The sequence below is a fragment of the Protopterus annectens genome, chromosome 11.part0 (assembly GCF_019279795.1).
Source record: "Protopterus annectens isolate FY-2018-M chromosome 11.part0, PAN1.0, whole genome shotgun sequence".
Classification (NCBI taxonomy): Eukaryota; Metazoa; Chordata; order Ceratodontiformes; family Protopteridae; genus Protopterus; species Protopterus annectens.
In genome coordinates, this window is record NC_056745.1 from 284914992 (window position 1) to 284928009 (window position 13018).

At 40.9% G+C, this 13018-nt stretch overlaps 1 protein-coding gene across 1 annotated transcript in view; it reads right to left on the reverse strand.

The window, feature by feature from the left end:
- The window catches only part of UTP20 (UTP20 small subunit processome component), a gene marked incomplete in the record, with an annotated part of 2478305 nt that overhangs the window by 1080158 nt on the left and 1385129 nt on the right, over positions 1-13018 (reverse strand). The window contains 1 exon segment of the mRNA XM_044087776.1: positions 9742-9950. Within this exon segment, the coding sequence (XP_043943711.1) occupies positions 9742-9950 (209 nt within the window).

Below are 13018 nucleotides of genomic sequence, written 5' to 3' on the forward strand. Positions count from 1 at the left end.
TTTATAGGTCTGTAGATGGGTGAGTGACTTTGTTTTAGTCCAGAGTTTCCAGACTGAGCCTCTTTTTTTGCATAAGAGCACTAGTAGATTGTGGCAGCCAGGGAGAGATTAGGGATTTAATTTATTTTTTTTCTAAGCGGAGTGACAGAGTTTAGGATGCTTAAGAAAATGTTAAATATTTGCACTGGACCATCAAGTGGTAAATATGACAGGAAGGACCAGTTAACAGAAGTGGGTGTACTATTTAGAGGGTCAGGGCTGAAATTTGAAAGGCTACAGCAGTATTTTAATTTATGTTGTCTTGGTAGATGAGGAGTGAATTATTGGAAGACAATGGGAGAGTGGTCACTAATGGAATCAGGAAGAGATGCAGGGTGATGGTACAAGACTGGCTTAGATAGAATCCAGTCTATGATGGAGGTGGTGGTGTTGGGTTTATTTAAGTGAGTAGGGGAGGTAACGAGTTGTGAGAAGCTATGAAGGTTGATGCTAGAGCTAGTGGAGTAAGATGTAAGGGATAACCAGCTGATGTTGACATCTCCTAACAGAATAGTTTTGTTAGTTACATTGTATGTGAACCAGGACAGTATATGTTCTAGCACTGGGATGTTGTTGCTAGCGGGAATATATACAGCAGCTAGAGTTAGTGTTTTAAAATCATTTAATTTATAGTTCACAGTTAAGAGTTCAGCTGGAAGAAACTGAGGGGATGTATTGTCTAATGGATAGGAGTTGGGAGTAAATTATGGTGACTCCTCTACCTTTCGTTTTAGGTATGTCAAGTCGGAAGATGTTGTAGCCGGGGGGTAGAAATTCTTTATCTATGATATGAGGTGTGTGCCAGGTTTCTGTTAGAGCTATGACACTGGGAGTATATTTGTCAATTAGTGCACGGAATTCACCAATTTTAAGATGCTGTGAATTTTAAGAAAGAGGAAGGTTAGATGCTTGGGATCGGGGGAGAACTGGTGGGAGGTATGTTGAGTAATAGGAAGCAGAAGTGTTGTAGTGGATAGGACCAAGATTAGAGTGGATGTCTCCTGAGAGTATTGTAGATTTGAAGAAGTGGAGAATTGAAGGAAAGTTGAGGTAGTAGTATTTAGTTTTGATTTTGAGGTGAATAGTGGGGTGAGGGAAGTCCTGATTTTAGGAAAGACTGGGTTGAAGGTAGGAAGTACTGATGGTAAATGAGTAGAAGGTTTGGGAATACAGAATGTTGTGAATGGAGGTAGGGGAAATAAGGGAGGGATAAATACAGATGTGATGTGAGGGGAGGAAAGATAGAATCAAAAGAAGAGGGGGGAGCAGTGAAGAGAGTTAGACACAAGTAGGAGGTGAAAAGAGATTGTGTGAAAAGGCGGTAAGGTTGATGTAACTGGATGACTATGACTGAAGATGGAGTGTTGAGTTAGTTTAGTTGAGGTAGTGTGTTGAGAGTTCTGAGTGGTGAGGGGTGACAATTTGGGAGAGGGGAATAGTGTTACAGAGTATGAGTGAGGGGTAAGACAGTAGCAATAAGTAGTAAGAGTAATTGTTAATATGAGTGTCAATTTGTGAAGAAGGTAGACAAAGTTGGAGCAGAATGGAGAGGAACAGAAGTATAATGTAGGGTGTTTAAGGCAGGAAAAAAACTGCAGGTGAGGTATGGGGGACTGAGAGATGTAGCTACTGGATTGGTTGTTTAGTTTGAGGAGTGGTAGATATAACATGTAAAGCTGGTGAAAGGCTGGATAATATATGTAAAGTAGGCATGGGTGTAGGGAGTTACTGATAGGCTGTAGGGGAGGAGTTTGGTTAGCTTTAAATGTTATGAGTGGGAATGGGGTTAATAGGGAGCATAGTGAGCCCAAGTATAGCGAGGGTGAATGGAGTGGGTTGGACCTGGACACAACCTTCAAAAAAACAAATCAGTTTAATTACTGTTTTAGTGGTAAAATCTATATTTGAGGGCATGTAAATACTGCAATGCAGAGGTCGAAAGGTAAAGTAGACTGGCTGTAGATTAAAGGGAGAAAACACTTCAAACAGATTGCTTGGTACAATATTAGAACTTCAGCTTAAAGAATGTAAATAGACTGCAGAGTCAGAAAATATACAGGTCATTTAAAAAAAATCACAATTTGAGGAAGGCAAACTAGTAGAGAGTAAAGAGATAATAGGGGAGGAGTGGTGACTTTGAGGGAACATGGGCAAAATTCTTCGCTAGACCTATAAGGACCTTCGGGCCAATGGCCTAGTATCTATATCAGAAGCGGCCCGGTGATGTGCTGCGGATGATTATGAGAGACACAGTTATATTAATAAAGAAGCAGTTTTTCATTTAGGGGATACCAGAAACAATGTGTGATGCAAGTTAAATCTGAAGTTGGCAATATATACAGAAATGAATTATTAACCTTCAAACAAAAAAGTCCCTCATGGATACTATCAGTTGTTTTCTATTTCTGAAAGTAATTACAGTCAGCAAACAATCAATAAACACTAGAATGTGCTATTAAACCACACCCTTTTTGTCTTATCTTGCATGTATTTACAGTCAGCAAACAATCAAACACTAGAATGTGCTATTAAACCACACCCTTTTTGTCTTATCTTGCATCAGAATGTAGACTTAGGTTTTGATGAAGCAGAAATTTGGACATTTTTGCACTTTTGAAAAAGAAAGTAATTCAAGAGTCCTGATGACGAGATTAATGGGTGCAGTACTTGCAATAAGTGCAGTTTCTGTAGCTTTATTCTGCAGACTACAGATTTCACTACACCAAATTCCTATAAATCATCTGATATTTGTTCTTACATTATTTGTGATACATTTAGCAGTGTATACAGGAGACAGTTTCTATGTCAAATAAAAAGAGCTTTCAAGGCATGTATTGGTGCACACCTGAGTGATACCAGATGTAAAAAGATGAACATTGCACTTTATAGACACAGTACCATACATTCTGAGGGAGTATTTATCTTTTTTGGTATTGACAGAGTGATCCCTTCTCCCCAAAGCCTTTCAACAATAATAAAGAATATCAAATTAATTCAAACTGAGGTTTTATAACTAACAGATGTAAATCAGCAACCATGAATGCATTTTTTTGGCGGGGCAATTCTCAAGCTATCTGTGCATCACTATTGCTTTACTTGTTTTTCACTTCATTGAAATTTTATTTGTATATATATTTACTAAATACTGACAAATGCTTGTTAATGAAGGTTTATCACATGATCACCCATCATGTGATCAGACTTTCACGTGACTTTAGTTACTAAAGTAGATACTTGCAACCCTTGTTTTTTTTCATTACACACTGAAGAAGCTGCATGACAAGCAGCGAAATGTACAGTTGTGTACACTTACCATAAATGTAGATGTTCGAGTGTATTCACTGTTGTAGTCATTACATTTGGGTTATCTGCTGGCAGTTTGCCCTCAGTCGGCCTGATTAACAAAGTCTTGAGTCCTGCGTCGGTTGCTGTCCCTTCTGCCATGATGTCAGGTCGTCAGGGGTATAAAACATGCAGCCGACGCCATTACATCAGTTTTTCTTGCCCCAGATGTCAGGTGCCCCCCAAATGGGGAGCCAAATATTTAAGTAATTAAAAACACAAAGATATACCTCCAAACAAAAGCAAATACACCAAAAAGGCTTTTAAGCATAGTAAAGGTAAGAAGAGGCATAGTTAGTGAAAAAACAGGGGGGGTTGGAGGGAGGGTAACCAGGACTGCAAAAGTGAATACACTCGAACATCTACATTTATGGTGAGTGTACACAACTGTACTATGTTCTTCGTGTTTTACTGTTGCAGTCATTACATTTGGTTAGATTCCCAAAGCTATGGTTGGGAGGATGGATTTATACAGCATTAGGACCAGCTATAAGGCCTTGCAGGACAGCAGAGGCAAAGCCAGCTCTGGATTTAGAGAAGAAAGGTAAATGGTAATGTTTGGTGAATGCATCAACTGAGCTCCAGGTAGCAGCTTCTAGAATGTCTCTGGTAGGAACACCTCTGAGAAAGGCTGTAGAAGTAGATGCAGCCCTGGTGGAATGAGATCTGATCCCCTGGGGGATAGTTTTACCATGGTGCATAAAGCAGAAATGAATACAATGGCTTATCCATTTAGAAATGGTCTGCTTTGAAATAGCCTTTCCCTCTGCCCCTGCAGCAAATGCCATCAGTAGTTGTACTGATTTTCTTTGAGATTTTGTCCCGTTTAAATAAAATCTAAGTTGTCTGTGTACATCCAATGAATGTAGAATTTGTTCCTCCTTGTTCTGTGGATTGGGAAAAGAAAGTTGTCAAATGAATGGTCTGATTAAGAGCCACACTGGATACCACCTTAGGCATGAAGGATGGATTGGTCCTGAGACACACCCTGTCCGCATGAAAAATAATGAAAGGCTCCACTGCCATAAGAGCCTGTAATTTGGAAATCCTTCTAGCTGAAGTGACTGCTAAAAGGAAAGCTGTTTTCCAGGAAAGAAAATTTAAGTCTGCAGAAGCAGCTGGTTTGAAAGGAGGGAGAGTGAGTTTTCCAATACAAAATTGAGGTCCCATGCAGGGGTTGGAGCGCTTGTGGGTGGTCTTAAGTTTTTGGCCCCTCTGAGATACTGCTTTAGCAGAGGGTGAGAGAAGAGGGGATGTTATGTGTTGTAATGAGTTGAAATGGCTGAGGCATGGATTGTTATGGAAGAAAAGGACAGGCCCTTGTGAAGCATCTCAGTTAAATATTGCAAAATCTGAGGAATATTGGGCACTGTTGTACTTATCCCTTGCGACTGATTCCAGGCACAGAATCTTTTCCATTTATCAGAATAAGATTTTCTAGTACTAGGCCCTCTTGCCTCCAAAATGACATCCATCACTGGTTTGCTGAGGGATGCCAAGGGTGAATTTAGGTGGTTAGCCACACTGCAAGATTCAAAGTTTGGAGCTGAGTGTGCAGAATTTGGTTGTTCTGCTGAGACAGTAAGTAAGGTGTCTGAGGCAGGTGCCACGGTGGAAGGTGTGACACATTGCGCAGGAGTGGGTACCAGTGTTGGCTTGTCCTGTTTGACTTTTAGTAGAACTTTGGAGAGCAGAGGGGAAAAGGCAGAGAGTGAAATGTTTTTCCAGCTGAATGATAGAGCATCCACATTCCAGGCTTTTTTGTCTCGAGTTCTTGTGCAGAATTTGTCCAGATGATAGTTCTGGGGTGAGGCAAAAAGATCTATGTCTGGACTCCCCCATTTGCGTGTCAACATGTTGAAAATCCGTGGTTCCAGTTTCCATTCATGTGGGTCCATGAAATTTCTGCTTAGTTCGTCTGCCAGAGTATTCATCTTTCCTGGCAGGAATTGAGCGTGTAGTTGAATTTGATAGGTCAAGGCCGTGTTCCACAATGCCATGGCTAGTCTGCAAAGGGGGTAGGAGTGTGTACCCCCCTGCTTGTTTATGTACCAGATAACTGTTGTGTTGTCTGTCTATCATTAATTGTCCTGGATGAAGGTAGTCCTTGAAGGCTGTCAGTGCATTCTGTACAGCTAGCATCTCCTTTTGATTGATATGAAGGTGCATTTGATTTGGGCTCCATTTGCTCTGAATGCACTTCCCTGCCAGATGAGCCCCTCAAGCATAGTCTGATGCATCTGTAGTTAGGGTTTGGGTGGCAGGGGGTGGAGTGAATGGCAGTCCCTTGTTTTGGTGGCAGGCCTCTGCCCACCATAGGAACTCTAGCTGCAGGCAAGGTATGATAGGAATCACTGTTTCCAGGCTGTGACAATGTTGACTCCATAAACTCTAAGTACCACTGAAGTTTCCTCATATGCAGTCTTGCATATGGAATTAGAAGAATGCAGGAGGCCATGAACCCCAAGGCTCAGACAGCAGGGTTTTGCGGCCATCTGTTTGAAGTAAGTCACCAAATGAATTTGCTTTTCTGGCGTAAGGTAAGCCATCTGGGCAGTTGTATTCAAGCTTGCACCCAGGAATGTAATTTTTTGAGAGGGTACCAGTTGTGATTTCTTTTCGTTTATGGTGTACCCTAGACAAGTTAGAACCTTTTTTACAAATGCCAGATGTTTTTGAGAAATGTCCCGGTTTTCTGCCTGAATTAGACAGTTGTCCAGGTATGGATATATTTGAATATTTCTTTGCCTGCAAAATGCAATTACTGGAGCCAGGCACTTTGTGAAAACCCTGGGCGCAGTAGATAAGCCAAAGGGCAGTGCAGAGAACTGGTAATGCAAATAGCCTGCTTTGAAGCGGAGGTAACTTCTGCAAGATTCCCTGATTGGGATATGCAGGTAAGCCTCTTTTAAGTCTAGAGTTACCAACCAGGCATCTTTGCCTAGCATAGGAAGTAACTGCTGAAGAGTCAGCATCTTGAATTTTGGAATGTCCAGAAATGTGTTTAGAGTAGATAAGTCCAGAACTGGACGCCATGATTTGTCTTTTCTGGGTACCAGGAAAAGTCTTGAGTAGAAACCTTGCCCCTTTTTCTCTTCTGGGACTGGTTGAATAGCTCCCATGTTCATGAGAGACTATACTTGTTTTTGGGCCTCTGCTTATTGATTTGGGGGCAGGTCTGGCCATCCGTTTGGGACTGGCAACATGTGGAAATGAAATCTGTATCCCTGGGATACTATATTTAAAACCCATTTGTCCTGGGTTATAAGTTGCCAGTTTCTTACATGAAGTGCCAGTTTTCCCCCCAAAGGGGTGGCTGAAAGGTAAGTGCTTGGTAAGTGTAGAGGGAAGTCATTGAGACTGCTTACCATAGGGAGGTGCCTTGTTGTTTCCAGATTTGGAGGAGGAGGAGGCACCCCACTGTTTTGTTCTAAAAGTCCCTTGTGACTGAAACCTGAAGCCTTTGGAATGTCTGGGTTTGACTTGAGTGGCTCTCGAAGGAACTGGAAAGGACCAGTTCTTAGTAGGCCAGTGCCTACTAAATCTTGGAGGTTGCACTTGTAAGAAATCTTTCACAGTTTGCATAGATTTAGCTTTATCTTCCATCTTTTTTAAAACTTCTTCAGCCTTATTACCAAAGAGACGGTCCTGTTGTAAAGAAGCATCCAACAATTCTGCTTTAACATGATCAGGCAGAGTTTGCTCTTTGAGCCAAGCATGTCTTCTTAGCACAGAGCCAGTTACAGCAGCCCTGCAAGAGGCCTCCAAAGAATCAAAACCACATTGCAAAGTATGTTTTCCAACTTGTTCAGCTGAATGCAATAAATCCTGTAAATCTTTATTTTCCACACAGTCAGAAATTAACATCATTTTCTGTTTAAACAGTCCCATGATATGCTGTTGGTATTTAAGCATATGAAATTGACAGTTTGAAGCCCTGATTGCCAAGGTTGCAGAAGTGTAAACCATCTATCCAACGCCCTGGAATCTCTATCGGAAGGGGTAGGATTTTTAGCAGTAGAGGCCTTAATGCCCTTGGGACCTTGAGAAATGGTTTCAGGATCTGCAATAGAATGTTTGAAAAGGAATTTGTGAGAGTCAGGAACCCTGTAGTATCTGCCTGGCTTACAAGGAGCCAGAGGCAGAGAGTCAGGAGCCATACTAGATTCTGAAAAAACATCATCAACAATGTCTAAGACAGGAGGTATAGCCAAAGGCTTATGTTGAGGAAGTAGAAGAAAATCCCTTAGTCTCTTTTTTGATTCAGAGAAATCCTGACTTTCCCAGTGGAAATGTTCCTGTAAGGTATGTAAAGTTCCCCCAAAAGAAAAATCCTCAGGGGGAGAAGCAGAAGGAATGGAATCTTCTGCATCAGAATCCTCATATGTAGGTGTAGACAAAAACTGTTCATTAGAAGAGTCAGAAGAAATAGAATCCTGTTCAGAAAATTCATAATCAATGTCTTGCCTAGGCCTCTTAGAAGGGGAGGGGGGGGTTAGCTACCCTAATCAGAGTAATTAAATCTTCAGCCATTTTGATCATTTGTTTTTTAGGCATAGGGGCCTGCACATGTGGCCCAGGTTTCAGTTTTTTAGACATAGATTTAGATTTTTGCCTTAGTTTTGAAGATGGCATCGGTCTAATATACAAATCTGTAGGCCTGAAAACACCCTCAGAAGCTGGTGCCTGCACAGCGGCTCCGGACCCATTTAAGGTAGAGACATCCACAGGTTCCATAATTGAAGCATCTCACAGCATACCGGACTCAAAATGGGTCTCAGTAGAGGCCTGCAAATCAGAAGTAGCGGGTATCAGGGGCTGTGAAAGCATCTCACTGAGTACTGGCGACTGGCTTAGGAGAAGCGTCGTCAGTTTTGGACCTCGACGGTCTGTCTCTGTCTTTTTCTTTGCGTTTTTTAGGTATTCTGGTAATCGGATTGCTAACAGACGACATTTCTGGATAATTAAAGCGTGATCCAAAATATTTAGAAGCAAAAATATACCAACGTTTAATAATGCGTTGATTAAATTTAGCACAAAAAAACGACAGCAAGGTACGTTGTGGTCAGGACCTAGGCAAGGAATACAGTACAAATGGAAATCCTTATGAGGTATTTCCTTCCCACAAGTAATGCAATTATTAACTTTTACTGACATCGGTAAGGAGCAAGAAAAAGTTTCCCCAACGGGGTACTTAGCTTTTTAGTTGAAGACTTCGGTTCTGAAACTCGAAAACAAAAATTTCAGAAGTCTGCTGACCAGCACTTGCGAATTGCTTCTGCTTCGGGCACCGCGTGGCATGAAAGACTGATGTAATGGCGTCGGCTGCATATTTTATACCCCTGACGACCTGATGTCATGGAAGAAGGGACAGCAACTGACACAGGACTCAAGACTTTGTTAATCAGGCCGACTGAGGGCTACCTGCCAGCAGATTGCCCAAATGTAATGACTGCAACTATGAAATACGAAGAACAGCTGGTTTGCACACTAAGAATTTTGAGCATTATTTAGAAGTTTGGCCATTGATTATTAAGCACTGGACTGACTACTAAGGTCTGATGTGGTTCAATGGCTATATGAATCACACATTATTTTTTACATAAAATATTAACTGCCCAAAAAAAAAAAAGTTAAGCAGGGTAGCAAAATGGTGCAAACAAGTCTGTGAGCTACAGGAGGAACAAATGAAGAAAATAAATAGAAATCTCTCACCAAAGGATTTCTGATCCATGCAGGATTGAGTGAAGGAAAACTGAACCTCATCAAAAGAAGCTTTCTCAATGCCCAGAAGACTGAAAGCTGATAATGTGGTCTTAGTGGTTGAGAAGGATGAACCAAACTATGTCAGAATGTAACACTACAAATGGCCACCTATATTCAGTATTTTATATTATATTTCACTCTTTTACTTAAAGATTTTTTTTTAATTATTTCTTTTCTTGGGAGTTTGATTTAAATGAGAAAAATATTTTTGTGGGCATGCCATGCGTTTGTGTTAGTAGGGTTTGAATTTTTTTATACTGAAATGAATAAGAAATAAGGATCTTGCTTGTTTATTTAATACTGAATGTAGATATAGCTTGGGGGTTGCTTTATGAGGACTAAGAAGGTTTGAAATGTGTGTGTTTTCAATGTACAGTGTATGAAATTTCATTTTTTGCTATAGCAAGTAGCAAGAATATTGCAGGTTTAGGGGAATTTTAAAAGAAATCACAAGGCATCACAGATGCACATAAATGTGTAATTTACACAGTTAAAATATACACTCAGCTATCAAACAAGGTGATAAAAAGTTCTCAAACAGTGCACCAAGATAAGTACTAAGACTACGAAGTACTTTAATTTAACACCTCTTACCTTATCTCTCTGCTGAAGAATATGTATTACAGACGCCACCATGCAGACCAGGATCTGAAAAATCTCTGGCAGATACTGAATGATTAAGTGCCCCAGTTTATTCATAACAACTTCAATGCAGTTCAGGATGCCATGCTGCTGCCCAAGTGGAAGGATATTTGATAAATTTAGTTCCTCTGTTGCTTTCAATGTAGCAGACAGGCATGTTCCTAAACAGAAAAAAAAAGTCAATACTTACATCATATAACATAATTTTCAAATTCTAACCATCACCTACATACACTCAGCAGTCCTAAAAAAAGATACCCTGAAACTAAAAGTAGCCAGAAGTTTTCATGTACACCAGTACTGGAAGAAGCTGTGTGCAAACACCACAAACTTTTACTGAACTCCATATATTAAAGCCAATTCAACGGTGCCTCAAAAGCTTTGCCACTGTTAAATGAAGGCTGCAATATAGTTAACTTTGAGGCACAGAAGAAAAAAGCCCTGACTGTGACACAAATAAGCCCTGACTGTGACAAAGATAACCAGAGAGGGACCAGTAACCCATTCAAAAGAGCAGCGAACGAAGAAGGGTGAGAATCAGAGTCCAGTGCTGGTTCACCCATCCTGGATGAAGGGAGGCACTCTAGATAATGTACGTGTGTGTGTGTGTGTGTGTGTGTGTGTGTGTGTGTGTGTGTGTGTGTGTGTGTGTGTGTGAGAGAGTGTATATGATTTGGGGTCATGGCCAAGCACTACCAAGCTGCATTTGAGTGGTAGCCTTCACTGAAGATGTGCAGTAATACATGCTGACAGACGAAGCTATAGCTGACTGACATGTTTGCAAGTGCACAGAGGATAAAATAAGTCCATAAAACAGAAAATCTTTCATAACTCCCAAGATTACAGCAGCACCCAGTTTTTGTGCTGATGAAGAGGAATGGGCGATCTCAATCATTACAGGGGTTGATAAATGGCAGCACACAACAGGAAACATAAAATATAATAAATACTGTAATATAACGTAAGGAATGCTTGAGCAATTCAGTCTTGGCGATTTAAACAGTCAGTTAACCCAATATTCATGTCACTTTCCTTCTACTTTTCCTGATCAGAGTTGTGGTAGCAGCAAACTAAAAGCAACAGACCAAGCTTCCTTTTTCCACGCCACAGATTCCAGCTTGTCCCAGGAGATTCCAGTCAGTTCCCAAATGTGCTAACAGGGATAATCCATCCAGCATACCATGAACCTGCCTATGGGCCAGTATCAGAAGAAAAACCAAGGAGCATGCATGAATCACCCCAAATGGGAAGGTGCAGCTTTACTCTAACAGTCTTCTAGGTGTGACAATACAACACACTTGGTGATGGGAAAACTAAACTACAATAATTAATGTGCAACAGATGACATCTATAAACTTTCACTTACTCCAAGACAAAGTGATCCAGGATTCTAGCTTCTGTTGTAGATTTGTGTAGGGATCTGTGAAACGCAGTAAGCCTGGCATTAGCTATTAGATATAGTGTGGCAAGAGACTTTCTAGCTTGCTAAGCCAGGAAATATTTGGCTCTGTAGAGAGCTTCTAGTTTTTTTTTTGTTTTTTTGGTTTTTTTTAATAGCATTTTAAAAGTAGGTATGAAAGTGTAAGTTGCTGATTATGGTGATAACTAGTAGCACAGTATGATGGACTTTTCCTTGAAAGGAACATCACTACAGCTGACCTGGTAGGCTCAGGTGGTTCAAGAGTTACGTTACCAAATAAACTTAAGTCAAAAAACAGAGGAATGGGTATCTTGGAAGGCCTTAGGTGGAGGACCTCCTAAGGAAGACTGTGTGCCATATGTGAGTAAGCAGGCCAAGACAGAAGACAAACAGACCATCATGGAGGCACAGACCACACCCTCCTCCTTCAGCAGCTCTGAAAGGAACTACAAGATCAGATAGGGAGGGAGAAATAGATGACAGTTCTGGCAGCTGATGATGCATCATATTAAACAACTCTTCCACTAAGCCAGAAAGGATTTCCTTGTTTATGTACAAACTATTCAGAGAATGAATGTCTTGGAAGGACTAGATTATTCTTCCATGTGCTAAAGTTGAGGAACTGTAAGTTGGGATGAAACAGGACCTTTTGTGCTATCTGGAAAGGTAAGAGGACCACCTCCCAATTCATTAACACTAGCTAAGAGAAATATGGCTATCTTTGCCATGGAGTGTGCAACCAGAATGATCAGTATGAGCCCTGCCTTGCATTTTATGGTTTCATTTTGTTTTTGGGGCACCTTTGGGATGAGAAAGAAGGAGAGTAAGTACTCAAGTCTTGAGTTCCATAAGAAAGAGAAAGCATTCACTGTCCAAGTCCCCTTTGCAGGGGAGCCTAGAGAAAAACTTGCTCAACTAATGGCTATCCTGGAATACAAACAAGTCTATATGAGGGTTGTTCTATCTCCACAGTATGCTCTGAAAAAAATTCCTACCCACCTTCCATTCAAGCAGTAGGAAGACTATCAATAAAAATGCTCTTCAGTTAGGGACAAACAATACCCTTGTATTCAGTCTGTACAGTGCACAAGGACCTAATACGTTTGCTTCCTAATATTAGGACATTTCTTGGAACAGCAAACATCTGGAGTCTTGTGGAGGGTAAGAGAGAGGGATCTCAAGACTGATATACTCAAGTACTGCCTCGTTTTTGTGATTTTATTTGCCTCTTCCACCTTCCAGCCACATATGACAATGAAGAGCTTGCCATTAAATTAAGGGGAGGGGGGCCATGGGTGGCAACTTCTACTGCAGCAGTGATGTACTGTTACAGTGAGTGCTCTCACACAACTGTACTAAGTTTATAGCCACTTCTGAAAAAATGATTCGCTCTCCATAGGAAGAGTACTAAAGCAATCAGCTGTCGCTATGAGGTGGAACTGGTCACAACATATGCTGCGGAGTGTAGTAGTAAACCATGCCCTGCTCCTGAACCGAATATCCTGTTTACACTGCTGGATTGTGTCCAGCTGGCTGTCTCACAAATACTCTGACATGATATAGTTTTAAAGAAGGCTGCTGTGGAGGCCATTTCTCATTAAAAAATAATGCAGGTAGATAGGGAGCAGTATCTTGCTTAACTATCAATTTAAACACTATCCTGGAAATGGGGGAAGGGTTAGTTTAAAGGCTCACTTTTATTCCATGAAACATTTTGTAGCCTGGAGCATGAGGATCCTCCTGGCTGAGGTAATAAGCATCAAAAATATGATTTTTTTTTAAATCTTTATTAAATCATTACATTTTAAG